This window comes from Doryrhamphus excisus, linkage group LG9 (assembly GCF_037039965.1).
Source record: "Doryrhamphus excisus strain RoL-2023G ecotype Guam linkage group LG9, RoL_Dexc_Guam_v1.1, whole genome shotgun sequence".
In the NCBI taxonomy this organism is placed as follows: Eukaryota; Metazoa; Chordata; class Actinopteri; order Syngnathiformes; family Syngnathidae; genus Doryrhamphus; species Doryrhamphus excisus.
The window spans coordinates 22,518,300-22,545,532 of NC_136365.1; the positions used below are offsets into that span (position 1 = coordinate 22,518,300).

At 47.2% G+C, this 27,233-nt stretch overlaps 1 protein-coding gene across 2 annotated transcripts; it reads right to left on the minus strand.

The window, feature by feature from the left end:
• Positions 1 to 306: 306 nt before the first annotated feature.
• tll1 (tolloid-like 1) lies at positions 307 to 27,233 on the minus strand. 2 transcript variants are annotated; one of them, XM_058086708.2, is made up of 22 exons: positions 27,092 to 27,233; positions 25,965 to 26,292; positions 16,393 to 16,509; positions 16,231 to 16,311; positions 15,597 to 15,764; positions 15,402 to 15,519; positions 14,163 to 14,341; positions 13,065 to 13,170; positions 12,496 to 12,620; positions 11,380 to 11,495; positions 11,166 to 11,268; positions 10,640 to 10,756; positions 10,391 to 10,536; positions 10,047 to 10,242; positions 8,902 to 9,027; positions 8,528 to 8,688; positions 8,262 to 8,442; positions 6,863 to 6,988; positions 4,724 to 4,851; positions 3,310 to 3,523; positions 2,277 to 2,527; positions 308 to 1,966 (listed from the first exon to the last, which is right to left on the minus strand). In XM_058086708.2, exons 2-22 carry the CDS (start codon positions 26,131 to 26,133, stop codon positions 1,832 to 1,834), a joined length of 3,063 nt encoding a protein of 1,020 aa, XP_057942691.2. In that variant the 5' UTR covers positions 26,134 to 26,292; positions 27,092 to 27,233; the 3' UTR covers positions 308 to 1,831. The 2 variants fall into 2 exon arrangements, with proteins under 2 accessions (XP_078649844.1, XP_057942691.2); XM_078793718.1 differs by lacking the exon at positions 27,092 to 27,233 and having other exon boundaries at positions 307 to 1,966; positions 25,965 to 26,375.

Below are 27,233 nucleotides of genomic sequence, written 5' to 3' on the forward strand. Positions count from 1 at the left end.
ATGCATTTGCTGACACTTTTCTGTGTCAACATTGCAAAAAGCAAACATCCAGGCTAGTTCTGCGTCAAGCTAACGTGTCTTTAGGACGCACGGAAAAGAGAAAGACGTCCGTGTTCATGTCTCCCAAACTAAAAAGTGCGCCTTTCCTTGAGCCCCAAATGCTGCCAACTGCAACGTAGTTCGCTAGAGCAGCTGCAGCCTTGGTGCAGTACTGCGGACGAACAGTAGATGGACCCAAAAAGCGTCAGAAGTGTAAGACGCTCACTTGGCGACCTCTAGTGGCCGAGTGAATTATCACCCGTACAGGACGCATTCTCCAGGAGATGACTGTAAACGTTGAAACAAAAATATTCAATACTCTTGTTGCTGTCATATTTACAATAACTATATTAATGTACCATATTTCTTATCATGAGCTTTGTTTGTCCCATTCAGCATATGATTGGATAGAATCCTTACTCACCACTGTGGTTTGGCAAGTCATGGCGCCCTCGGGTGGCCAAATAGTCAACGTACTAAAATGTTCCGGGCGTGCCAGGCGGGAGGAGGTCCCGGGGTCCCAGGGTCCCGGGGCAGACCTTGGACACGCTGGAGGCATGATGTCTCACAACTGGCCCGGGAATGCCTCGGCGTCCTCCCGGTGGAGCTCACTTATCCTTGGATTAAAGACAGCGTGTTTCCAACCTGTGTGTACTTTAATGATGCTGAGGTGGCGTGGGACATGTCGGCGTCACAGACACAGACGGGTGGAATTCTAATCATAATAATAATAATAATAAAAGATGAGGATGATGTGGGGCTTGGCACATAACTTTGCACACACATTTGATATCATCTCTGACAACGCTCTCACATATTAAGGAAGGAAACGGGCGGGGGAGGGGGGGCACATCAACGTGTTTGACCCTAAGATGGGTGTCATAGGACGCACATGCAACACCGGCGTGACTTCCTGTCCTTTCTTTCCCACGGCAAAAGCATTCAGACAAAAGACGAGAAGACACGGCGTCCGTGGAGCGCTAAGGCAATGAAGTAGTTCCACGGGGCGCTTCCTGCGCCCGGTCTCCATCCCTCACTCAGCGTTAGCACCAATGGGAACCTCTCCCTCCTGAGCCACCGAAATACACCCAAGTGGGGCGGGACCCGTACGAGCGGTGATGGCGGGCGTTCACGTTGAAAGGAAGACGCTGGAACATTTTTGGAGCAGATCCAGCATATTGACGCTGTTGATATGCCGAATGCATCGAGGCTAAGCAGGGGCACCGCCCCACCAGATCTAGCAGATGGGGCCATGGGGAGGAAAGCGTGACTGCCACCTACAGGACGGGAGAGGAAGCGCATCTCATGCCACGTTGATGCCATGTGGGTGCTTGTCATGTTTTAGACTGTCCTGCCTTGGTGGAGGTCATTTGTCTGCACACACACGCACACGCACACGCACATGTACACACACACACACACACACACACACACACACACGTACGTCAACACAAACACAAATCATCAGTTCGGATACAGGGCGGTAAAAATGTCTCCTTGAAGAGCTGAAATAAAAAGAAGATGGAAGATCCGGAAGATCCGGAAGATCCGGAAGCTGCGTAGTTCATCCAGTTGGTCCTTCCTGTCCCCCCTGCGTCAAGACGAGCTCTGACGTCCACGAAAATAAAAGACTCCGTCCGCGGGACGTCCAAAAGTGGCACACCAGTGTCCCTTCCGCACGGAGGGAGCGTATCCGCCCTCCTGACTCCGCCCACGTGACGGGGACTTCTCGCTGAGGTGGAAGGTCGGCGGCAGCGGGTGGGGGGAGGGTCGGTGGGGTGGCGGGTGTCGGTCATTTCCTGGCGTGAAGGTTCTCCTGGAACTTGGCGCTGGAGTAGCGGATGTGGAAGCCCTTCTTGCTGATGGTGTCGTCGCTATGGAAACGGATGAGCACGGCCTCGCTGGGAGAGTAGATTCCCTCTCTGGGCTGGAAGACAGGAAGCAGTGTTTCCTTTATACGTTCACGGCTTCGGGGTCGGGGTGGAGGTGGTGGTGGGGGGCACCGACATGAATACATGTCATTCGTGTATATAAATATATAAATAAATGCTTAGCCTAGCCTAGCCTTGCTTAGCCTTTGTTAGCCTAGCCTTGTCTTGCCTAGCCTAGCCTAGCCTATCCTTGCCGTGCTTAGCCTTGGCTAGCCTAGCCTTGTCTTGCCTAGTGCCTAGCCTAGCGTAGCCTAGCATTCACACCGACACGAGCGTGACACGGAACACACAGCAGGACCGTCTTACCCCCGAGCCGCAGAACCGACCCATCCGGTGAGCGTCGGCGTCGTAGCCGTTGTAGAGCTCGATGTAGTCGTAGCCGCAGTCGGCCTCCTCCTCCACCTCGAAGGTGACGAAGCTCAGCTCGATGCCGTAGCCCTGCTCGGCCGTCAGCAGCCACTCGCACTCGCTGTGGCCCGGGTAGTTGTTGTCTCCAAACTGGGCGTGGGAGTACAGGTTCTTCTGGTGGACGTCCACCTTCAGGCGACCTCCGCACTCTGCGGAGACATGCAGAGACTGGGGAGTCCTAACTGCATGGAATATCATTGTTTTTGCTTGTCACGGCAACTGAAAGCGACACTTGGGAGCAACCATTAGCCTTGAGCACCCCTTCGCTACGCCGAGCGATCGGAGATCTCCGGGCGATACGGAGGAGGAGAGGCCACATAGCGGGATGAAGAGTCAAAAGGACGTAGAGAGGTTGCTGTATAAAGACGCTATCAACCATGTTTACCGTCTGTGGTCATGGGGAACGTGAGACGGACGCGCTAACGCTAACCCGGCTACAGAAAGACTAGCATGACTGCAGCATGATTGTACCGAAGAGTCAACATTAGATTTGTATATTATTTCAAAAAAAGAATATACTATTTGACTGCAGTGGCTATTTTCCTAGAAGATTGTTTACATTTGAATAAACCTTTTTCTAAATTCAGTTTATGGAGAAAATATGGGCATGAATATCATATATGGTGTATCCATATTCTACCTTAATATATCGGGCTATGAGTTCTGGTCGATATCGCCCAGCCCTGCGGAGTACCTTCACCCAGGTGATGGCTGGGTTTGCTGATCTGGATCTGACCAATACCGGTCCTGGTGATGTCATGATATGCAAATGAGTGACAAACGTTTTTCTCCTTGACTGCATGCCTTTAGCTCCACCCATTTCCAAGCCACAACCTATAAATAGTAATATCCAAATATGGTCGGCAAATGGAGCGGGCTGGGCTGTGATGCTGGGTCCCGCCACTGGAGGGAGACATTTATCCAGCGTTACCTGTGGAGTGCGAGGCCTGGAAGCCCTTCCTCTGCACCGAGGCGTCGGAGATGAAGCGGAGGTACATCCTGTTCCCCGTGGAGACCAGCGGCTCCGGCACCTTGCTGCCGCACAAGCGACCCAAGATGGCCGCCGTGTCGGCGTCCCCGTCGAAGGCCTCCAGGTGGTCGTACGCGCACTCCTGGTGCTGCTCGATCTCAAACTCGCTGAAGGCCTAGAGGAGGATGAGGAGCCGTTATTCCCGCTGCTCCTGTTTCTAAAGCGTATCCTTCATGAGTGGCCTTTGTCGGCGGTGGAAGACGCTGACAAAGACGCTGGATGTCCTGCTAGCGCATGCTATGCTTAAAGCTGCGGGCAGTAAGAATAATCGGAGTGTAAAGGTGGCTATAGGGGTGTTATTTCATGTCTAGAGGGCTCTACTTATGATAACATGTACTTACAAGGTCAATAGGACTTATATTCTCTTATCTTATTGGGTAATGGGAGTCTAAAGTCATGTGACTATAGGGGTGTTATTTCATGTCTAGAGGGCTCTACTTATGATAACGTGTACTTACAAGGTCAATAGGACTTATATTCTCTTATCTTATTGGGTAATGGGAGTCTAAAGTCATGTGACTATAGGGGTGTTGTTTCATGTCGAGAGGGCTTTAATAATATTAAGCATGTTAAGAATGTTTTAAACACATTTTTAATGTCATATGTTTTATTTTCTATTATTGCATCTACTATATTGGGTATTAGAAGTGTAAAGGTGACTATAGGGGTGTTATTTCATGTCTAGAAGGCTCTAATTATGTTAAAAAGTGTATTTAGAAGGTTGTAAACAAGTTTTAATGTCTTATATATTTTATTTTCTCTTATTATGTCTACTATATTGGGTAATAGGACTGTAAAGGTGACTGTAGGGGTGTTATTTCATGTCTGGAGGGCTCTAATCATGTTAAAAAGTGTATTTAGAAGGTCATAAACAGATTTTGATTTTATAAATAAGGAATCCTACTTGGAAATTGAGGTATGATGTACTACAGGAGATTACTGCATATATTAAAGACAGATTATTCATGTCCGTGTTTTTCTGTCCCCAAATGTTCCATGCAGGCACGCATCCTTGCAATTCAGAGAACACAAATGAACATTTGCAGGCCGCCTGAAGAAAATGGGCTATGAATTTAACTAGCATAAATGTATGCATGTGTGCACACACACACACACACACACACGAGGGCGAGACGTGGCGGTGGCGGGAGGGGGGGGGGGGGACAGATGGCGAAGGCCCAGGGCCTCTTTCTAACGCATGAACACACGCCTGCAGAATTGAGCGGCGATGATGCATCCGTCAGTGGAAATGTGGTGGAAAATGTAGCAAAAGTTCATGGAGGTGCAGCGTGGGAAGGCTTTTAAGGCCACTTACGATCCTCACACGATGTCCCGGCGTGGCCGTGATGTCCCAGGTGCACTCCTTGCGGCTGGGGTACTTGTCGGGCCAGTTGGGGCTGCTCAGGGTCCCGCTGGGGCTGTGGATCTTGTGCTCGCACTCAGCTGTGCACACACACACACACACACACACACCCAGAGGAAGTTAAAATCAAGGCTGCACGGGAAGAGGTCAAAGGAAATGGAAAGGGAACAGGAAGCAGAGAAAGGCGAGCGCCTGGCAAAGAGATATTTGTAAAAGCACGGCAGGTTCAATGAACAGGTCTTTTTAGCCTAGCTAATAGCGCTTTCACAAACGCTACAACGTGTCCGTTTGTCTTCCTGGGGCACATTCCGGCGCCAATGCTGTCTCCTTTTTTTGTTTCCTTCTTCCTGGGGTCGGTGTGGACTAGCAGTACGCAGCATAGCATGTGCTATACTCACTTGGGAAGCTTACCTATCCTTTTCTTCTTTTTTTAAAAAACATGGGACTGTCCAGTCTGGATTGGGACCCAACATAAGTGGATCTTTGAAAAAGATCAACCATCACCTTTGTTATCAAGTCCTATCAAGCTAGCCGCGTGTGGGTGGAATACATGAAAAAAGACCCTTTTCACAGGAAGCATGAAAGCCAAGGAAATGCAGCTGGAATAGGTGCAGATTGTGGAAGATGTAGAAAGCTTTGGATGCTGGTTATTGTGTGTAGCCGCTCTGTAGGACTCCTCAAGTCATTACAAAGGGTGGAAAAATGAGCATCATAGGTCCCCTTTAAAGTGTCCAACTATTTCTACTTTTCTTCTTGTATTTATGAATTTGTTCCTGTAATATTACAACTTTTTTCACAGTATCATATTCCAGAAGGGACAACTGTTTCATAATATTGTTTTTCTTGAATATTTCAACTTTATTCTACTAAAATGATATTATTTGTGAGTTTATTCTGGTAAAAAATGTTCACGTTACAATAGGACTTTATTCTCTTCATATTTAGCTTTTTTTGTTACATTTTGAATCTATTGTATCCATTTTATCACCAAGATGAGAAGCGTAAAAGGGGGAGGAGGTGAGTAAAATGTATGCGGTGTAACATCTAACATCCAATAGCTGCCCGCAACACAAGAGCTGATGCACAGCTGCCATGGCAACCACCATGATGCCATCAGTGTGGGTTTTAACATCCTAGCATGCTAGCGTGGGCTAACCAAGAAAGAAAAACAAGTCAAAGTGTGCTTGCCGGTACATGAGAAGGTGAAAGTATGCCAAAGACAAACAAGATGAGGTTTTATTTTATTGAAAGAGAAAGAAGAAATGCTGTACAAGACGCTGATGATGAGCGAGTGTCAAAGCTACACTTGGTACATCAAATCACGGTGAAATGTACGATGATGGCCACCACTGTACAAGACCGCCAGGTCAAACTCATGCACGCACACACACACACACACACACACACATGTTCCGATGTGATGTTTACGATGTGAAAGTGTGTGTGGCCATTCCGTACGCATTGACTACACCGCTCCCCGTCAAAAACCACATTATTTTTCAGTTTATACAGTACAGTTTATTCTGTATATTATTTCTACTTTCTATTTTATTCTTGCACATTTTCTTCTCAAGATTATGACTTTATTCCCTAAATATTGCAACGTCTTTCACAAACTCATTTTCCAAAAATGACATATTTTTCTTCAATATTTCAACTTACTTCGGCTAAAATATTTTGTTCCCTGATAATATTAGAGCTTTATTCTCATAAAATTACCATGGACAAGTTTCTTGCTAGCCAAGTCAATATTGGATGTTAAACAAAAAACACACTAACCGGGGCGGATGTTAACCAAGGTACCACTGTATTTATATTTGTCTATTCTACTCTTTTCGCTTTGAAGTCATCTTCCGATTGTTTTTTGAAGTGCATGAATGGATCTGGTCTTGGACGCCGTGAAACGGTGCGGGTGTACCTAATGCTGTGGCCTTCTTCAGATGGCGAGGTCCAGTCTGTCGTGGGAGTGTGCGTATGGAGAGTAATGGCCGCGTGGATGCGGCGTGTCGTGCTTGTGGTGGTAACCGTGGTGATGATGGTGGTGGTGCTGATGCTGCTGCCAGTGGGCGTGGCGGTGTGCGTGCAACCCACCTTCCTTGCAGTCGTGTTTGTTCTCGTGCAGCACGAAGCCGTGGCGACACTGGCACACGTACGAGCCCACCGTGTTGACGCACTCGTGCTGGCAGCCGCCGTTGTCCTTGCTGCACTCGTCTTTGTCTGGCGGGAGACACGGAAGACGCTGGCGTCAGTGTTGGGGTCACACACGCCGCGGACGACCACGGTGCCGAGAAAGGAGTCGACAAGCGACTACAAAAATGTTTGAAGCGGAACAGACCATCGTGTAAAGAAGGGGGAGGAGTTTAGATGGCAAGTAAACAACACAGTGTAGGGTTATTGCATCAACAGAAAGCCGAGTTATGAAATAAAAAAGGCATCATATTAGAGGATAAAAGTCATAACATTACAGGAAGAAAATTAAGAACCAAGTTGAAATATCTGGCATTTGGGGGGCAAATGGGGGGGGGGTAAAGAATGAAGTTGATTCCAGCAATGACCAATGAGCCATGAATCTGGGGGGGGCCGCCACGCTGCACTGTCGCCTCTAATGTGGATTCGGCTTTTAAACCCACGCGCGTAGAACGCTACGCGGACGTGACGTGTGCGGTTCGCGTCTGGTGTACGAAGGGGTAAGGAGCTTTGCTGCTGATGACACACACGGCCCCCATTGTAGCGATCAGCGTCCACGTGCACACACGCTTGCGCTCACGTGGATCAGATGTGTGTGTGTGTGTGTGTGTGGGAGGTGCTTGGGCCGGTCGCCAGTTGAAAGCCATGGTGAAAGCTTGTCGCTGAGCCACTCTCTTCTTTTTGGAACACATGCACCACCAACACGAGGGCATGGGCACGGGCGGGACACCCCACGCTTGGCAAAGCGCTAGAACCCACACCGGACCGCTTCCAGAGGAGGTGCAAATGCTTGGGCGGGTCCTGGGTTACCATGAAAACACACAGGTCATGGCGGGAGTGTGTGGTTCCGTGTACGTTGCATCAGGGACGAACTACGCAGGAAGCTGGCGTCCGCAGACGCCACCCCACAGTGAGGGGTGTTTCCCATGCACTCATTTATTTGGGGTGGCCTACCTGTTCACCCTGGTCTGCCCCAGACTACAAAGATGGAGCTGGAGGGATCATATCAAAAGCCCTGACGTATTTGCAACGCAACCTTGACACATCCACATCCAATATGGTGGCAATGTTGATGGATGGGGCGTCTATCCACGTCTGCGGTCTCAGCGATCCTGTAGCCTGGGCATTAGCAATGTGGTGTAAACAGAGAATAAGACTATAGGGCTGTTATAGCATGTCTACAGGGCTCTAATTATGGTAACAGGTTTTTAAAAATATTCCATTTAATAATGTGGAATGGCACTTGATGGAAACGGACTTATGGCGGCCGGGAGGTGGACTGTACCAAGCCATGATGTGTTACCTGAGAAGAAATGCGCCTTGAAGCCCTTCTTGGACACGGTGTTGTCCGACTTGAACTCAATCCTCATGTTGTTGTACTGAGAGGTGATGACTTCAGGGACCTCGGTGCCGCAGTATTTCCCGTGCAGCTTGGAGTCCGGCGACAGGCCGCTGCGCACCTCCACGTAGTCGTACTTACACACCTGGCGACCACACAGACAGAGCGGGAGCCGTGACGCCGTGATGACGCCGTGCCTCCACCGGGGGTCTCCTGTGAGGTCGGCTCACCTCGTTGCCCTCCAATTCAAAGGCCTCGAACTGCATGGAGATGCGGTACTGGGTGGGGGCCACCACATGCCACACGCAGTTCTTGTTGGGAGGGTACTCTTTGGGCCAGCCGGGGGTGCTAATGGTCCCGTTGAGTTTGGAAAGCAGGCCGCCGCACGCCGCTGCAAACAAGATCAAGTTCAACTTCATACTGTCTTCCTTGCTGATGCCACAGTAGGGTACTAGCGGTAGCAAAGAGGACAAATGTGACGATAACCATAGACACGGAAATTAAACTTAGCAGTGCAGTCCATCCTCCCTTTTCACGAGGGTTGGGGTGATAAATACTGTGATCTTTCACACACAAACGTGCACATCAGTCGGCCGAGTGTTACCTTCACAGCTCTTTTTGTCGGGCACTAGCTCATAGCCCGGGTCGCAGGCGCACTTGAAGCTTCCTAAAGTGTTGACGCACCTCTGCTCGCATCCGCCATTGTCCGGCTTGGCACACTCGTCCTCCTCTGGAAAACAAGCGTGAGACGCGTGTGATTTCTCCTCACCAAACTGACATGGAGTTCTCATTGGTTGTCACGGGCGATATTCCATCACTCGCGATGAAATACAACCTCATCCTGTATGTGGACGGCAAGACACATCAGCAAAACATACCTACATTCGGTTTTTCCTGATTACGCAGTCACCACAGCTGATTTTTTTCTTTGTATTCCGGATTCCGTGCCTGATGAATACCCATGATGCTTACTAGGGGAGATTTGAACCCGAGTAATACGCTCCCAAGTCCAGAATGCTAACCACTACACCACGGCGAGCTCCACAATAGCACTCATCAAATCTTACCTTGATGCATTCCCACATGGCATCCACATTTGGGGGCAGATATGAGGTGGAAGAAAAGGGCCACAAATGCAGCATAGCACAAAGTGGGACAAAGTTCTATGGTGCGTTCAAGACCATTGAACAACGTGGGGCAAGTTGACACTCACATTAAACCAAAAAACCGTGGGATTTCGATTCCAAAGACTTATTGATACGTCTTTGACATTATATTGCGCATCAGGCAAAAAGAGGTGATGATGCAACGACACAATGGAAGAGATCATATTTGGGGTTGAGGTTAGTTTTGAGCGGCAAAAACGGCCACAAGGTGGCAGGAGTACCTTTGATAAGAGCTGGACATGCATGTTCCCACTTATAAAGCTCCAGGCGAGCAGGAAGTCATGAAGCATGGTGGCGTGTAGCGGCCACAAGGTTACACGTTGAAGGGACATTTTAATGTACGGACCCGAGCACACAGTTCAATTTCATATGCGAAAAGTCGAAATAGTTGATGGTATTATATTTATAAATAAGTGGGATTGGTAATATAATGTAATATAATGGTAAATGGTGGTACTGCGTATTCACTCAATAATCTTTTCATATATTTTAGGACTTTAAACGGCCGTCATCGTGCTTGGTAACGAATGGTAACGAATGGTAACGAATGTTACCGTCTAACCTGATTCCGAGAGGTGCGTACCCTTGAAAAAGTTGGCGGCAAAGCCCGCCTTGTTGACCGTCCCGTCGGAGACGAACTTCATCCACAGCGTGTGCGAGGTGGAGCGCACGTCCTCGGGCTTGTCGTAGCCGCAGAAGCGGCCGATCAGAGGGCTGGTCTCCAGGGGGCCGTCCCGCACCTCCAGGTAGTCGTAGGCACAGCTGTCATGACGCTCGATCTGCCGGGGAGGGGAGATGAACACCAGGAGATCATACGGGACGTTAAGAAAAAAGATCACGTGGGCCAAGCCTCAAATGTAACCCAGACGTTCCCATGCAGACTCACCCCCCACCCACTAAACCCCAAAGATCCAGGGAAGCCGTCACCTCGAAGGCCTGGAAGCTGAGGCCCACGTTATATCCCTCGGACACGGTGATCCTCCACACGCACTCTTTGGAGGGTCGGTAATCGTCGGGATAATTGGGAGACTGGATCTGCCCCGAGTCCTTGTCGATGTCCCCGCCGCAGATGGCTGCACAGGGCAGACAGAGACGGGTCGCCATGATCCTGTGATGTCGGGCGCTGTGGACCAGCTCCATCTGACCATGGATATGATTGCGGCCTTAGGAGGTTACCTTCATAGACAGCAGCAAAGCCTTTCCCCACCCAGTTGCTGCTGCTACGGAACTCGATCCACATTCTGCTGTCAGTGGAGGTCAAGACATCAGGAAGCTTGTCTCCACAAAACCTGCCTGTAACACACACACACACGCACACGCACACACACACACACTTGATAAGACCATTGATTTATCTCTCAAGACATGATTGGAAGAAAGCAGCAAAGAATAAGAGGCCAATGCTAAAGGAAAAGGATGAAATGATGTTCAAAGTTTAACAATAATAAGAACATAAGGACAAATAGTTCAAGGGCTGCATAGTGGATGAGTGGTTAGTGTGCAGACCACACAGCTAGGAGACCCGAGTTCAATTCCACCCTCGGCCATCTCTGTGTGGAGTTTGCATGTTCTCCCCGTGCATGCGTGGCTTTTCTCCGGGTACTCCGCCCCCCCCCCCCATTCCAAAAACATGTTAAAAATACTGCTCCCAATAACAATAAATAACAATAATAATAATAATAATAATGCTGCGGCCCCTCACCCAGCAGAGGAGCCTTCCTCCAGTAGCCATCGCGGACCTCCATGTAGTCGTACCAGCACAGGCTGCTCTTGTACAGATCCATGGTGGTGAAGTTGAGGACAATCTGGAGGGGTTGGGGGGGGGGGATTGGGGGGGACATCTATGAAGGGCAACCAGCATGGGAAGACCTCCAAGGTCTAGCAGCACGTTGGTGCTGTGGAGTGTGAGCACGCACCTTTTCTCCAGGCGTGACTGAAATCCTCCACACGCAGTGCGTGTAGGAAGGATAGCCGTTGGGGTAACCAGGAGAGGAAAAGTTGCCTGTGGAATCCTGGAGTGTCTCTCCACACGCTGGAAAACACACATGCAATGTTCAATTATGGTGCGTGGTCCTGCTGTCGTAATCACTTTCCCATTCATTCTTTCATTTATCTGTGGCGGGCCACAACAAATACCGCAATCGATATAGCACACCGATATACACAGTAAGTCACATCCACTAAATGTAAAGAGAAAAACAGATCTTTGCATATACGTACCTGTATGAGCCGCACCCATAGAAAAGCCCCAGGTGTCATCGTCGTGACATTGGGATATTTACTACACAAGAGAGTACTTTTTACTTTGAATTCCATGAATGTACCACGGCTGCTTGAACAGCTGACATCCTCTCCATCCTCCGCCTGGGATCTAAAACTGACTTCTCTTGTGTTCTACTGCCTTTATCCACGAGCTGTGAGGCTGCTGACCTCTGCCCGCACGCATGGCGACTATCACAACATGTCATCTTGGGTGCCAAGATGCAAAGGCAACAAAATGGACGCTAAACAAGCGGGCCAACGGCAAAAAGGGTGGATGTTAACTGAGGTGCCCCAGAAGCCATCGTGGAGGGCTTGAATACAAGGGATGAGTCAGAGTGGCTTCATGTCAATCATTTTCTGCTGATTAGTGACAGACTGATGAGCAACGCTTGCAGACAAACATAATATTAATATTAATATTAATATTAAATGTGTGTGTGTGTGTTCAGCATGACCACATTTGAGATTGTAAACTCCAGCGACAAATCCTACCCTTAATGACGTCGGCGCGCTCGTTGGGGACCACAGGAATGCCAAACACGTGTGCAGGAAGTGACCGCAACACAATGTGTGACGTGTGTCATCTCTCTCTCTCACACACTACACACACACACACACACACACACACACACACAGTCTTGCAGAGAGAAAGAGTAGCACCAAAAGATGAAAACAAATGAGGAGGATTCTAGATCTTAGAGCGCTGAGATCATCTTACACACACACACACACACACACACACGCGTGCCATAGTTGATATATGTCAGTACCTGGACATCTATAGAGCTTCCTTGCCTGTGCAATGTCTCCTTTACTGAGTCTGGTCCGCTGGCCAATCGCAGGCCGGACGCCGTTTTCGTCCCTGGATGGAAGGATGGTGTCGAGGAACATCCCCCTTCGGCGCAAGCAAAAACACCACTTTGAAGAAACAACGGATGTTTTATTCATGTCTTGTTATCGGGAGAAGGAACAATAGCCTGTCAAATGTGCAGTCACATGACAACATCACATGTCACATGCTAAGCCTAGCTATACCAACGCATGTCATCGCCCGGGTTTCACATTCGCTGGCCCATCGAGCTAGCTCGGCGCTATACATTCATTTATTTTCTACCGGTTATTCTCACTGGGGGGCGGGGTATCCCAGCTGTCTTTGGGCGAGGGGCAGGGTGTCAAAGTAGTGAAACAGAAGGTGGGCCGAGTGGTAGTTTCCAAGCTGTATGCTGACTACTGTGATATCCACGTTTTATTTCTATGGTACTTCCCCTTGAGGAGCGATAATCAAAGAAATGGCTACAATGTGAGGGGGGCGGTCACTGTCGGGGGCTGAGACCTTTACCGTGAGAAAGTGTTCCTGGCGTAGTGCATGATGCTGTCAAAGTCGTACGGCTCTCCCAGAGAATTCACCTCCCCCGGCTCCATCTTCAGGAAGTTATACTCCTGACCTACGGGAGACACACACAACACATGCACTGCTGGATGTCTTCTTCATATCCAAGCTGTTGCTGCCCGTCTGAGGAAAATATACAAATACACAAATATATTGCCTGCACGCCTCAAATTCACACACAAGGTATAGCTCCCGTGGAAAAAGCAAAAGACCTCTATTGATGTCTTTGGCAGTGAATGAGTTAATAGCGGCCTTTCTATGCTGAATAGGTGTGTCCCATTGCATGCATTACTTAGATGCCTCTTTTTTTATATCTTCAGAATCTATGTGTTCACGTCTCACATAAGAATTGTGAATGATGAACAAAATTCCCCAAATAGTATACTTTTACTTTAAAGGGGAACCTTGGTAGAGGTTTGTTTGGAGGGCTTCATAGTCCAAATAGGTACGTCCCAATGACGTGCATTGTTAGCTAGCTCAGATGAACTCCTTTTCTGGTGGTAGAATGCACAGAAAAGGGAAGGAAATATGTCTTCATGCCTCACATAAGGATTGGGAATGATGGGCAACATTCCAAAAAGAGTGTACTTCCCCTTTAAAGGCAAACAAATGCAAACTAAAAGAACTAAAAAGAGTTCCTAATAAAAATAATATTCTCTTGAGAGGGGTGAGGGGGGTGCAGGTGAGGTGACAGTTATTACAATCCTCATTCACCCCCCCCAGCAGCAGGCTGCAGTGTGAATTAAACACTTACACATCTTTTTGTACCACAAGTGACGGCACCATGACAATCTTTGTGCAGTAATAAGTGATACGCACCTTTCCCTTTTAATGCTGTGCTACTAAAATAACATTATTGGTTCTCATAATACCACACGTCTATTCTTCTACAATTACAGCTGTTTTTCCAGCTTTAAGGTAGCGAGCTAAATGGGTAGACTGGGTGTTTATCGCCACCTAGTGGAATGTGTTTGTCTTACAGTACTTCCAGGCTAACCGTCCATCCATCCCTCAGGAAGGCCCGGCTGCGTGTTGGCTAAAACTCACCTGGTTGGATGTTGTCCCGTATGATGGTCACGTGATCGTCGCGATCGGGCCGCGTGTGCTCGTGCCAAAAACCGATAACGTGGCCCAGCTCGTGCACCACGATGCCGAACTTATCGCAGTTCTTGCCGATGGAGATGGCCTGGGGCCCGTTGCCACGGCGACCCACATAGGAGCAACACCTAAGAAGGATTGGCGGGAAGTCAATAAACACATTTTGGTCAACACACACACACACAACACACACACAGAGTCAGGATTTCCTGCCTCGTACTCCATCCAGCAGAGGGAAAGCTGTGGGATTTATTTACATACAGCGCTCCGATAGCGTCACGGTTTCATAAGCTGTGAGAATTGGCATATTGCTGGTGGCAGCACACACTTGCACACATACAGTATAAACACACACAAACACAAACACACGTTCTCCTTTCCGGGTTGGTCGAGATATCCGTGCCAGGCTAACAAATCTGATTAAAGTTATCCCGGGCGCTGGTATCAGGAGTGGCTGGAGGAGATGGGCTTTTTGCAGCGCACGTATCATTTATTCATGCGTGCAAACGTGAAACGAGTGGACGCGTGCGGCGTGATCCGTACAACTAATTCATGAACCGCCACTTTCCTTTCCTTGCATTTCTTTGGTCTCGCTCACCCGCACACCCGAGCAGCGGGGAATTTATACATCCGATTAAAGGGTCTAATCTCTGATGCGGCCAGGACGGTGGGCATCATCACTGTCAATTCACACACACACACACACACACACCCTCCACTCGCTTATATGTCTGCAAGGATTAGCTTTTTTTGTTTAATTCCCATTGGCTGACTGCCTTTTTGTGTTTGGTATTTTACATCCATCCACATTTTTTCCCACTTCTAATCCAATTCCGATACCTGAATTTGGATATCGGAAGATACTGATGCTCATGCATCTGGCCATGTGATGCGCTGTGTGAAAGGTGCATGCCCAGTTACGACCGCATCCCGCTTTGGCGTCTACAACCTGACTTTGTGAAAGAGGCTCTTGTTAAACAGGGTCCATGAAGTGGACCCCCGCAGACATGCATTCAAAAAGCCTGCAAGCATACAAACACTGGGAAAGTAGCCGTGTGATTGGCGGGATGTGGAAACAGGAGCGGGACAGGAAGGAAAGCGGAGCCATTGTTGAGTGAGCGTATCGTCTCACGCGGTGACAAGGTCACTACCACACACAGACACACAAAGCCTTCTTGCAAAACCCACCCGCAGGGTCGGTAGGTGAACACAATGTAGCTCTCCTCATCCGTCTTCTCAATGAAAGTCACACACGTCTGTTTCTCCCAGTGACGCATGGCCTGCTTGAACATGGCCCTCTGACTACCTGGAACACACGCCAGCACACTTTACAGCCAACACCTTCTTCTTCTGTCTTCTACTGGCGCTACGTTGCTTGCTTACCAGTGAAGTTGCCCCCGATGATGTATGGAATGACCCCCCCGGGCCAGATCCTCTCTGATCGGGATGTGGCCGCTCGGGGAAAGCGACTCTTTGCAGCATACCCCGCCTTGACGCTTGGTCTCTTGTGGCCGACAGATCCCTTACTGGAGTTTTTCAGGGGGAGAAAGTCTAAAAAAACAACAAAGGAATCTAGTTACCGTAAATGCTGGCGTTTTCTTAACCTTCTGAGGTATACTGTAACTTCTGTGTTAAGTTGCTGTGTGATGAGTTCAATGTGGTGTGTAAAATGACTGTTGCAATGAGTAATGACGTCCTGCAATTTCCGATGCCGGACCCTATCCCAGCTAACTTAGGCTGGTCACCAGCCAATCACAGGGCACAGACAGACAGGCATCCACACTCTCATTCATACCTATTGCCAATCAACATAACATAACTCAAAATTTTAGAGTGCCCACACACTCAAACTCCACACAGAAACACCCAAGGGAGATTCAAAGCCAGGTCTTGCAGCTCTCCTGACTGTGTGGCCAGCATGCTAACCACAAGGCTACACGCACACACGCAGCACTTGCAGTGGAGCTAATTAGCTTGTCCGTTTGTATGACCAGTGGGCGTGTGAGCATCACCTTACCCAAACCGAAATTCCGTATCCTCTCCAGCAGCAGGTACAACGACCCTCTCTTCTTTAATACTTCATGCTCGTCCAGGCCACCTGACACAAACAACACACCAAAGTCAACAATCACAACCAAGCATCTGCACAGTGAAATGGCAAAGACAAAACTTCACTCACCGGACGTGTGGCCCTTCACCGAGTGTGTGCGCGTGTGCTGTGACAGGTCTATCGTCCTGTCGACCTGGAACATGCGCACGTCCTCCTCGTCCAACGCAATGTCGCCCCAGAAGACAGCTGCAAGCAGCACACACATTGGTGATGCAGCGTTCAGAAATGCTCAGTTTCAACCGAATTTCAATTCCATTCATCTGTCCACACAAAATCATCACGTGCAAGCATCACAAGATTTTGTCTGGGGCGTGTCACCCAAGACGGTGGCGTATACACATCACTAAACCAGCAGGCAAACCCACAAAAACTTTTGGATGTTAACTGAAAAAGACACTAACCGAGGCAGATGTTAACCGAGGCACCGCAGTACTCCCAATTGACTCAATGACTTTTACATTTTGGGAACATAATCCTAAGGCACCGCTAGCGTCCACTTGAATGAGCAGTCATGAAGGAAGGTCGTGTTGGATTTCCCTCTCCACTCTGACTGTGGTCCTAAGATGGTTCGATACCAGGCCACATGTTTTTGAATTTGACATTTCATCAACGTCTTTGGCTGCCTAATATTTGTATTTTACTTCATTTAGCCACTTCAAAATGCTCCATTTAGGCCAAGAATCTGCCAGCTTTGCCAGAGTGAGGGTACAACGTTCCAACCTCAAAGTGACGAGGGATGACTATATGTATTTTACATCATTTCAGCATTTTGCTAAAAAATGACGAGCGCACATGCTATGCTCTTCCTCTCTCTCCATCTACCTCGAACTCGCAGACAAACGCCACTGCCCCCTACAGCCCAAATCCCCCCAAAACATACCAGAAAATAAGAATCTACACAAGCACTGGTTAGTTTCAGTTTCAATTTTGGCTACGTCCACAGCTCCAGATAAGCGGGTTCCATGGTGCAACATGTGATTAGCATAGCACAAACACTGCCATCCTCCACTGGGATTCAAGGCCCCATAAACATCAGCATTGGCATAAAGGAGGCTGGTCGCTGAGCAAACAGAGGCCAAGCGATGTGGGAAATGCGGCATTGTGTTCCACTTTGTGCCATTGTCGCCCGGAAGATCAAACCACAATGAGCGCACATGGTTTCCAGATCATGACCAGTGACTGTGCGCTAACGCCACAACACAATTATGACAACAATGACTTTTCTATTATGATTTGTTTCATGGACTGGATGGGGGTTCTGTGTGTGCTGCGAATCATTCGACAGAGGAATTAAGGTGAACTAGCTTCAAGGAGGAAAAAAGTTTTCCAGAAGAAAAGAAGCTGACACAAGCGCAAGATGCCACCAGCTGGAGGGGGGGGGGCATTGATTGTTTGCATCTTGTACATTTGCGCTACTGTACATTGCACAAAGTCAAACTTGTGGCTTAAGACAAAGGTTGAGGAGATGCAAGAGGAAGTGTATTATTGATCTCACAAAACTCCCAGTAGACCTGCAGCAGCATGCTGACCAGACCCGCACAGTTTGTCCTTCAGCAGGGGCACTGCACCAATCACTGGGACACGCATACTGTACATCAACACACATGCATGTACATATACTGTATGCATACACATATAGTACATACTGGAGATGAGAACCCATGTAGAGCACATAGCATTAACATAGCATTGGAGGAGACTGTTGCAAAATGCAGTTAAAAGGCTATTAAGTTAAAACACTGAAGACTGAGAATATTTTCTTATCAATTTGGAAATGAAATGTTTCAATTCCTTGGTTGGGAATCACCCACTTAACCACCCACCCTTACGTACGCGTCACAAAACATTAGGTTCGCTTTTACTCTGAAATTCGATTCCAACTGGAAGCGCTCTAAACGGAAGTAAGATATCAGCTCTTAGCACTGGTAAAGGTTAGCATAAGAAACTCTCAAATCGGATACTTACAGTGGCGATTATTGTTATAGCTCAATTACACACATAGTGCCCACTCAGAGTTAAGCAACGTGTGCAAATAAAAACGTCATGTCCGTTCTAACGCCGTAAATCAACACCGTTTAAGTCTCAGCTAGCGAAGTTGATTTAGCACTCGCCATGTTTGCTAACACTCGCCATGTTTGCTAACACTGTGGTGCTAATGAACTTCTCCCTCTGAACAACTTACCATATCATATCAACTTATTTCACACTGACATGTATAATAAACGTGGAATGACCGATTTACATATGTTCTGTTTACCTGTCTGCGGGTGAAGACAAGTAGTTACGGATTATTTTCAATGAACGCGCTAATCGCAACTCTTCCTCTTCTGAGCCATGTTTGTAATGCAGGGAACAGTGCGCCCCCTGCTGACGTAGAGCATAAAATACATTGGGCGATTATTACAACAGATAATATACCTAATATACCTACTTTCCCTATCAACATCTATTTACTTTCACGGCCACATGCTAATTCTGACATTTTTTTTTATGTCACCGCACAGCAGCGATGAATCAAATTCACCACATGAAGCAAAATACAAGGTCACGGTGCAAAATGTGTGCCTGTGCCGTTCCATGTATTATAATATTATTATTATTATTATAGCGCATTGGACGCTGATGGTAGAGCTTATCTTTTGCCGCGTTTGAGGATTTTCCCCCTGAAAGTAATCAATGTGCAAGCTGCTTGATCCACTGAAGCCTCTGCGAGCGGCGGCGGTCACAGCAGAGGAAGTTGGAATATTTACCAATGTTGCAACTTTATCCTTGTATACTTTGTTCTCATGATGTTATGATACTTACTTTCATTTTAACATGATGACTTTCGGACAATTTTGTCTTTATTCTTTGGAATATTTCTCGTCTTTTTTCTCCATTTGTTGTTGGGTGTTTTTACATTCGTTCATTTCCAATACCGCCGTGTTGTTGTTTCATTGTATTTTAGGAATGTAACCAAGAGCCAATAAAAAGACAGCTGAGGGCCGTAAACGCCCCCCCACCCCCCCGCCGCACTTTGCACACCACTGATCTAATGCAACAAGTTAGCATATAAATCTAGAAATGAATATTGAAAAACACATGAAATAAGATCATAAATGAAAAGTTGAAAGTCTTCACATTTTCACATCTGACGTGATTCCATATTTGCACTTTGGTGGGGACTGATGTGTACTGATGGGTACTGACGGGTACTGACGGGTACTGATAGGTACTGATAGGTACTGATGTGTACTGACGGGTACTGACGGGTACTGATGTGTACTGACGGGTACTGACGGGTACTGATGTGTACTGATAGGTACTGATGTGTACTGACGGGTACTGATAGGTACTGATGTGTACTGACGGGTATTGATAGGTACTGATAGGTACTGATGTGTACTGACGGGTACTGATGTGTAATGATGTGTTCAGGTACTGGAAAAGACAACCCGTATCCTTATGTGTGCGACTGCACATCAAGCCAACAATGCCACAACACACCAACTGATGGCAAGCAGAAGGTGACTTTGCCCCCCTCCCCCGCCGCCCCCCAACCGGGAAAATCCAGGTGAGATGAAAGCATTGAATAATTGAGCGGAGTGTGGCAGGTGAGTGACACTGATGGAGGCGCTGAATCATGGCTAACTCTCCCGTCGCCTCGCCCGCCCCGCCGCCGAACAATGACGCTTCCAAAACAAAACATTGGGCCCGGGTGTTTGTGCTGAGGCGGGAGTCCCGAGGACGACTTCGGAAGCTCGGTGGCAGCCGCACTCTGCCCGGGAAAATCCTGTTTAATATGAGTGAGCGCTGGTTGTGTCTCACACACACACACACACACACACACACACACACACACACACACACCATGCGTACATCTCTCTGTTTCCTTCCTCCTTGGTAGCGAGGTGCGGGGGGGGGGGGGGGGGCTGCTGTCACGAACGCGGTGGGCTTCAAATGGACACATGGCCCACGGACACGGCTTCATGTTGAAAAAACAAGTCAGTTAGCATCCAAATTCCACTTTGGGCTTCCAAAGGCCATTCAGGCCACAAATGAGTGGGGGGGGGGGCACACCTGAAGCAGCAAAACAGAGTTGGACCATCACATTACTTTGGTTGGTCGGCCACTCCTGGGAAGGTTCACCACTCTTCCATATTTCAGTCATTTGTGGATAATGGCTCTCACTGTGGTTGGCTGGAGTCCCCCCCCCAATCTTTACAAATGGCCTTAGGGCCTTTTTTCACTTTGTCAGGTAAGTTACGTTTTAATCAGGGCAATGACTTTTTCACACATTTTTCCCTTAAGTCATTCACTGCACCATCACCGAGGATGGGGGGGGGGGGCTTGGGGACACCCTTGGTGTTGTTAGTCTATACTACCTTTAGCCGACTACACACATGCAAACATGTGGAAGCAGATGATTATTGTCTTATGTTGTACATCTGTGAAGAAATGGCGTTATTTAGTCGTCAACATCTTTTTTCCTGGGTTGGTTTTGTCCTTTCATAGAAGTCAACAAGGGTTGAGATGTTGGAGCGTCTGCAGCATGTGTGTGTCCTAATTCCACATTCATTATTTTCAATGGGGTTACTGGTACCTACTGGTCCAGGTACTGGTCCAGTGTACGTGCACATGCATTGTGTTGGAAGGAGCGCTTGATCCTTCTGGTCCCTCGTGAAGAACCTCCTGCAGCTTCACTGGGACATTAACACGGCCACGTTTGCCTTTAAACCCAGCATGTGTGTGTGTGTGTGTGTGTGTGTGTGTGTGTGAGCCCTGATTTGTTAGGAAGCATGAATGACTGAGGAGTGTTGTGTGTGTGTGTGTGTGTGTGTGTGTGTGAGAGGTGAGTGTGAGTCAGTGTGTGTCATCTCCAGCTGAGCAGCAGGATGCAGACAACCAGGAAGAGATAAGCGCTGGTGAATGGAGGGAGCGCTATGTGTGTGTGTCCGCGTGGGGAAATCACTTCACAAAGGCCTGGAAGTGTGTGTGTGTGTGTGTGTGTGTGTGTGTGTGTGTGCGTGTGTGTGTGCGTTCTCCCGTCTTGCAGTGCGGGACTCGGAGGAGATAAGCAGACAGCCAAATATTCCCGTTGCTTTTTCCCAGTGAAAACAGGAGGCGGAATGCCAGGCGGTCAGACGATGCCACAGGGTCACGCCTGGAATGAGACGCGCCTCCGTGTCTTACGAGACTTGGTCGCCACGGCAACCAGAAAAACACCTTAAACCGTGTGCAATTACTCGTACTTCCAGTCATACTACCATCCATGTTTGGAACATCCAACGTTACTAGATCCTGCTTTGCTACATATTACTGCATGTATGTGTACATATACTGCATGTATTGGTACACATAATCTATGTAACTGTACATATACTGCATGTATTGGTACACATACTCTATATAACTGTACATATACTGCATGCATTGGTACACATACTCTATATAACTGTACATATACTGCATGTATTGGTACATATACTCTATATAACTGTACATATACTGCATGTATTGGTACACATACTCTATATAACTGTACATATACTGCATGTATTGGTACACATACTCTATATAACTGTACATATACTGCATGTATTGGTACACATACTCTATATAACTGTACATATACTGCATGTATTGGTACATATACTCTATATAACTGTACATCTACTGCATGCATTGGTACACATACTCTATATAACTGTACATATACTGCATGTATTGGTACATATACTCTATATAACTGTACATATACTGCATGTATTGGTACACATACTCTATATAACTGTACATATACTGCATGTATTGGTACACATACTGTATGTAAGTGTACATATACCGCATGTATTTGTACATATACTGGAAGTTTGGCACATTTGCTGCATGTACATATACTGCACGTATGGATACTTTCACTATACCACATGTATAAGTACATATACTGCACGTATGGATACTTTCACTATACCACATGTATAAGTACATATACTGCACGTATTGATACTTTCACTATACCACATGTATAAGTACATATACTGCACGTATGGATACTTTCATTTTCCACATGTACAGGTATAAGTACATATACTGCATGTATTGATACTTTCACTATACCACATGTATAAGTACATATACTGCATGTATTGATACTTTCACTATACCACATGTATAAGTACATATACTGCACGTATGGACCACATGTATAAGTACATATACTGCATGTATTGATACTTTCACTATACCACATGTATAAGTACATATACTGCATGTATTGATACTTTCACTATACCACATGTATAAGTACATATACTGCACGTATGGACCACATGTATAAGTACATATACTGCACGTATGGATCCTTTCACTATACCACATGTATAAGTACATATACTGCACGTATGTATACTTTTCACTATACCACAGGTATAGGACCCCCCTGCCCCCCCTGGTGTGTATAGCATAGCTGGTAGAGTGCTTCCAAGCAGACAAATAAATGCTTGGTTCAATTCCCGATTTCAGCTCTCACTACCAAATGACTCGTACTTTCATTCTACGTTTCAGCATATTTCCACAGCGTTTCAGTCCAGCTTCAGCTCCTGAACGGAACCCGTGTTCCTTTAAATGTCAACTTTCAAACCTTTTCAAGGCCTTTCAGTTTCGCTTCCGCCCTTTAGAGTTCACACGCAAAGTCTGGCGCCATCGCAGGCATCATCCCGCAGCACAACCTTTTTTATGGCTTGTTTCTTCTTCAATTTCAACTCTTTGCAACTAAAATCATGTTTTATTCAAGTAAAACGACAGTAGTTTTAAAGTACAATTTCTGGGGTTCGTATTTCAACTTGTATTCAACGTATTTCAAATGGCCCCCGGGCCGCACTTTGGGCACCTACGTAAGTTTGTACGCTTTATTTCCTTACTGTCTGACTGCCGACTCTCCTCGTCCTTTCTCACACTACTCTTCTTTCACCTTTCAGTTCTCCAATTCTGCTAAAACCGCCACCATGTTAGCATGCATGCTAAGCTAAAGTGCGAGAAGCCACAGTTTACAAGCTCCGCCTCTCCCATGTGTGTTTGTTAAGGAGATTCTCCCCCCACATTTTGGGCTGGGATGACCAGAAGAAACATTCCCGCCGAGACCCGGTCCCCGTCCTGTCCCCGTCCTGTCCCCGTCCTGTCCCCGCCCTGCTTCGCGTCTCCAGCTGCTTTTTAGCGTGTCGCCGCCCCTCATCTTTGCATTTTATCCACGTTGCGGCGCTCACACGACGGGATTAAATCCCCCCCACACGGGAATTCAGCGGGAGTGACAGATCTACAAAGGTACCGAGGTTTTTTTTTTACTTATTCATGACACGCACACACACATGTACACACACAAGTACACACACACGTACACACACACACATGGTGCATGGGGAGGTTTTCCAAGTGGACCGCATCCACTGATGTTCCACAGCCTGTCATTAAATGTGTGTGAGAGCATCCCCACATGTTTTGGTGGAATACGGTCCAGATGTTTCTCATCTGTCTTGATGGTTGATTTAACATCTGACACACACACACACACCCACACCCACACACACACACACACACACACACACGCATCCATACAACATTCCAGGCTGCAGCATCTTTCCATGCATCCTAATAAGTTCAGTGCACTGCATGACGGGATGCTGTAGCAAAAACACATTCAAAATCACATTTCATTTAAAAGCACTTTCAAGGTGGATGTTTAGCCTCTGCAGCAGTTGTGATGAAAGCATACCAATCCAAATGGATGCAGGTGCAACTCCGTTGGTGGACTACGTGGCATTAAAGGGGATTGTCGTCTGCTACAAAGGAGAAGCATTCATCAAATGAAGCCAAAAGGGACGTTTATCAGACACTTTAAATGCTTTCAAGGTTGGTTTTTCATGCTTTTTAAGCAGTCTTTTGTCGCACTAAGTACATTTCAATCCCAATGCATGCCGGCACAACTTGCTAAAGGGCGTTAAAAGGGATTGTAGTGTGACATAAACAAATAAAAGTCACTAAAAGGGCGTTAAAAGGGATTGTAGTGTGACATAAACAAATAAAACTCATTAATTAGCATTAAAAAGGATTGTTGTGTGCTATAAACAAAAAAACTCAATAAATGGCATTAAAAGGGATTGTAGGCTGCTATCAACAAACAAATATTCCTTTTTTAGAAGCATTAAACATGAAATGAAGGCAAAAGGGACGTTGATCAGATACTTTATTAACACTTTCCAGCTGGACTTTATTCTTTTTAAGCACCTTTTTGCTGTGATAAGTACATTTAATGCTAAGTGCATACAGGCACAAGTCACTAAATGGCGTTAAAATGGATTGTAGTGTGACATAAACAAATAAAAGTCACTAAATTGGGGTTAAAATGGATTCTAGTGTGACATAAACAAATAAAAACTCACTAAATTGAGTTAAAATGGATTGTAGTGTGAAATAAAGAAATAAAAGTCACTAAATGGCGTTAAAAGGGATTGTAGTGTGACATAAAGAAATAAAAGTCATTAAATGGCGTTAAAAGGGATTGTAGTGTGACATAAAGAAATAAAAGTCACTAAATGGCGTTAAAAGGGATTGTAGTGTGACATAAAGAAATAAAAGTCACTAAATGGCGTTAAAATGGATTGTAGTGTGACATAAAGAAATAAAAGTCACTAAATGGCGTTAAAATGGATTGTAGTGTGACATAAAGAAATAAAAGTCACTAAATGGCGTTAAAAGAAATTGTAGTGTGACATAAAGAAATAAAAGTCACTAAAAGGGTGTTAAAAGAAATTGTAGTGTGACATAAAGAAATAAAAGTCACTAAAAGGGTGTTAAAAGAAATTGTAGTGTGACATAAAGAAATAAAAGTCATTAAATGGCGTTAAAAGAAATTGTAGTGTGACATAAAGAAATAAAAGTCACTAAAAGGGTGTTAAAAGAAATTGTAGTGTGACATAAAGAAATAAAAGTCATTAAATGGCGTTAAAAGAAATTGTAGTGTGACATAAAGAAATAAAAATGGGTTTTGTATAAGCATTAAACACTAAATGGAAGCAAGCTTTTATGCACATTTGATTTTGTGAACAATTCCATCACCTTGAAGATGTGTTTGGGGGCTTTGATGAATAGAATGTGAATCCACTAGATGGCATCGGAGGGATTAGGAAGTGCTGTGGGAAAATAAAGAATGGATCCTACAGGGAATTCTAGGAGTTGGAAGCAGCGTGCAAAGATGAGAGGACAGCGTGACACCGAGGACACCGAGGATACCGAGGATACAGAGGACACCGAGGATACCGAGGACACCGAGGACACCGAGGATACCGAGGATACAGAGGACACCGAGGATACCGAGGACACCGAGGATACCGAGGATACCGAGGACACCGAGGACACCGAGGACACCGAGGATACCGAGGACACCGAGGATACCGAGGACACCGAGGACACCGAGGATACCGAGGATACCGAGGACACCGAGGATACCGAGGACACCGAGGATACCGAGGACACCGAGGATACCGAAGATACCGAGGATACCGAGGATACCGAGGATACCGAGGACACCGGCGTAAGGTGGCATCGCCACGCACACACACAGATGACCCAAAGTGCACGAAGCGCGAAAGGAAAAGTGGACTGACCGGCTTTACACGGGTCCTTGTAGTCGATGGTGTCCACTCTGTCGTCCTCGTAGTAGTCATAGTCCGCCTGGTCGTCGTCCACGCACAAGACCACTTTGTCCCAAAAAGTCAAGCCGGCCAGCAGCAGAGTGATCCAGCGCATTTTAGCCGACAATGTCCTGCTCTCCATCGGGAATGTCTCTGGCCGTCCCGTCCCGTCCCGTCCCGTCCTCTCTAGGACGTGGAAGTGGACTCGCTGTGGTTCGTGGAGGGGAAGGCTGTCCGCGGTGTGCCCCCCATGGCTGTCCCCCCCGGTGCCAAGCGTCCGTCTGCGGCTCCGCAGGTGAGGCTGCGGGACAAACAAGGAGAAGAGACGGGACCCTGAAGGCAACACGGCCAAATGCACCAAACATCCACTGTCCCGTGTCTCTCTCTATCTACTCTACATCTATGGGAGCGCGCGTGGGTCTCTCTCTCTCTCTCTCTCTCTCTCTCTCTCTCTCTCTCTCTCTTTCTCCCCCCCCCCCCCCTCCCCTGTGCCGTAACAGAGGCAGGAACGGCGCTATGCCGCCATTTTTGCTTCTGTGTGACAGAGAAACATCCAAAGAGACCCAATGAGACCAGAGAGGACACCCGAGACATAAAATGGAGATCCACACGAGTGGGACAAAAGTGGAAACTTGGGGGCAACTGAGACAGGGGTATCCAAAGTGCAGCCCGGGGGCCATTTTTAGCCCGTGGACGTGTTTTTCCATCCATCTTCTATAACGCTTATCCTCACTAGGGTGGGGGCATGCCGGAGCCTATCCCAGCATGCACGGGGAGAACATGCAAACTCCACACAAAGATGGCCGAGGGTGGGGTTATTCAAGTTATTATTATCTATTTATTTCAATGAATCATTGATTCATTCCAATATTTTTGGAATGAATGTACCTTTCTAATCAATAATTTGTATTTGTAAACATTTCTTAATGGTTAAATAAACAAATAGGCGTTTCATGTCCTTTTAATCAGGCAGCCCCCCCCCCCCCACAAAGTTGTCAACAGGTACTGATAATCTCCCGCCAGCAGCAGTAAAAACAAGATGCAAATGAAGGTGACGGCCATATTGCCCCCACCCCCGCCCCTCCGCACGCACGGCTTACCTGCGCGGCCCCATCATGCTTCACTCCGTCCCGGAGGAGGGGGTATCGCACCGGTACCGCTGTTCAACCACCACCTGGCCCCCCCCCACCGCCGCCACCAGCAGCACCACGACCGGCCGCAACCGCTCAGCGTTCTCGGAGG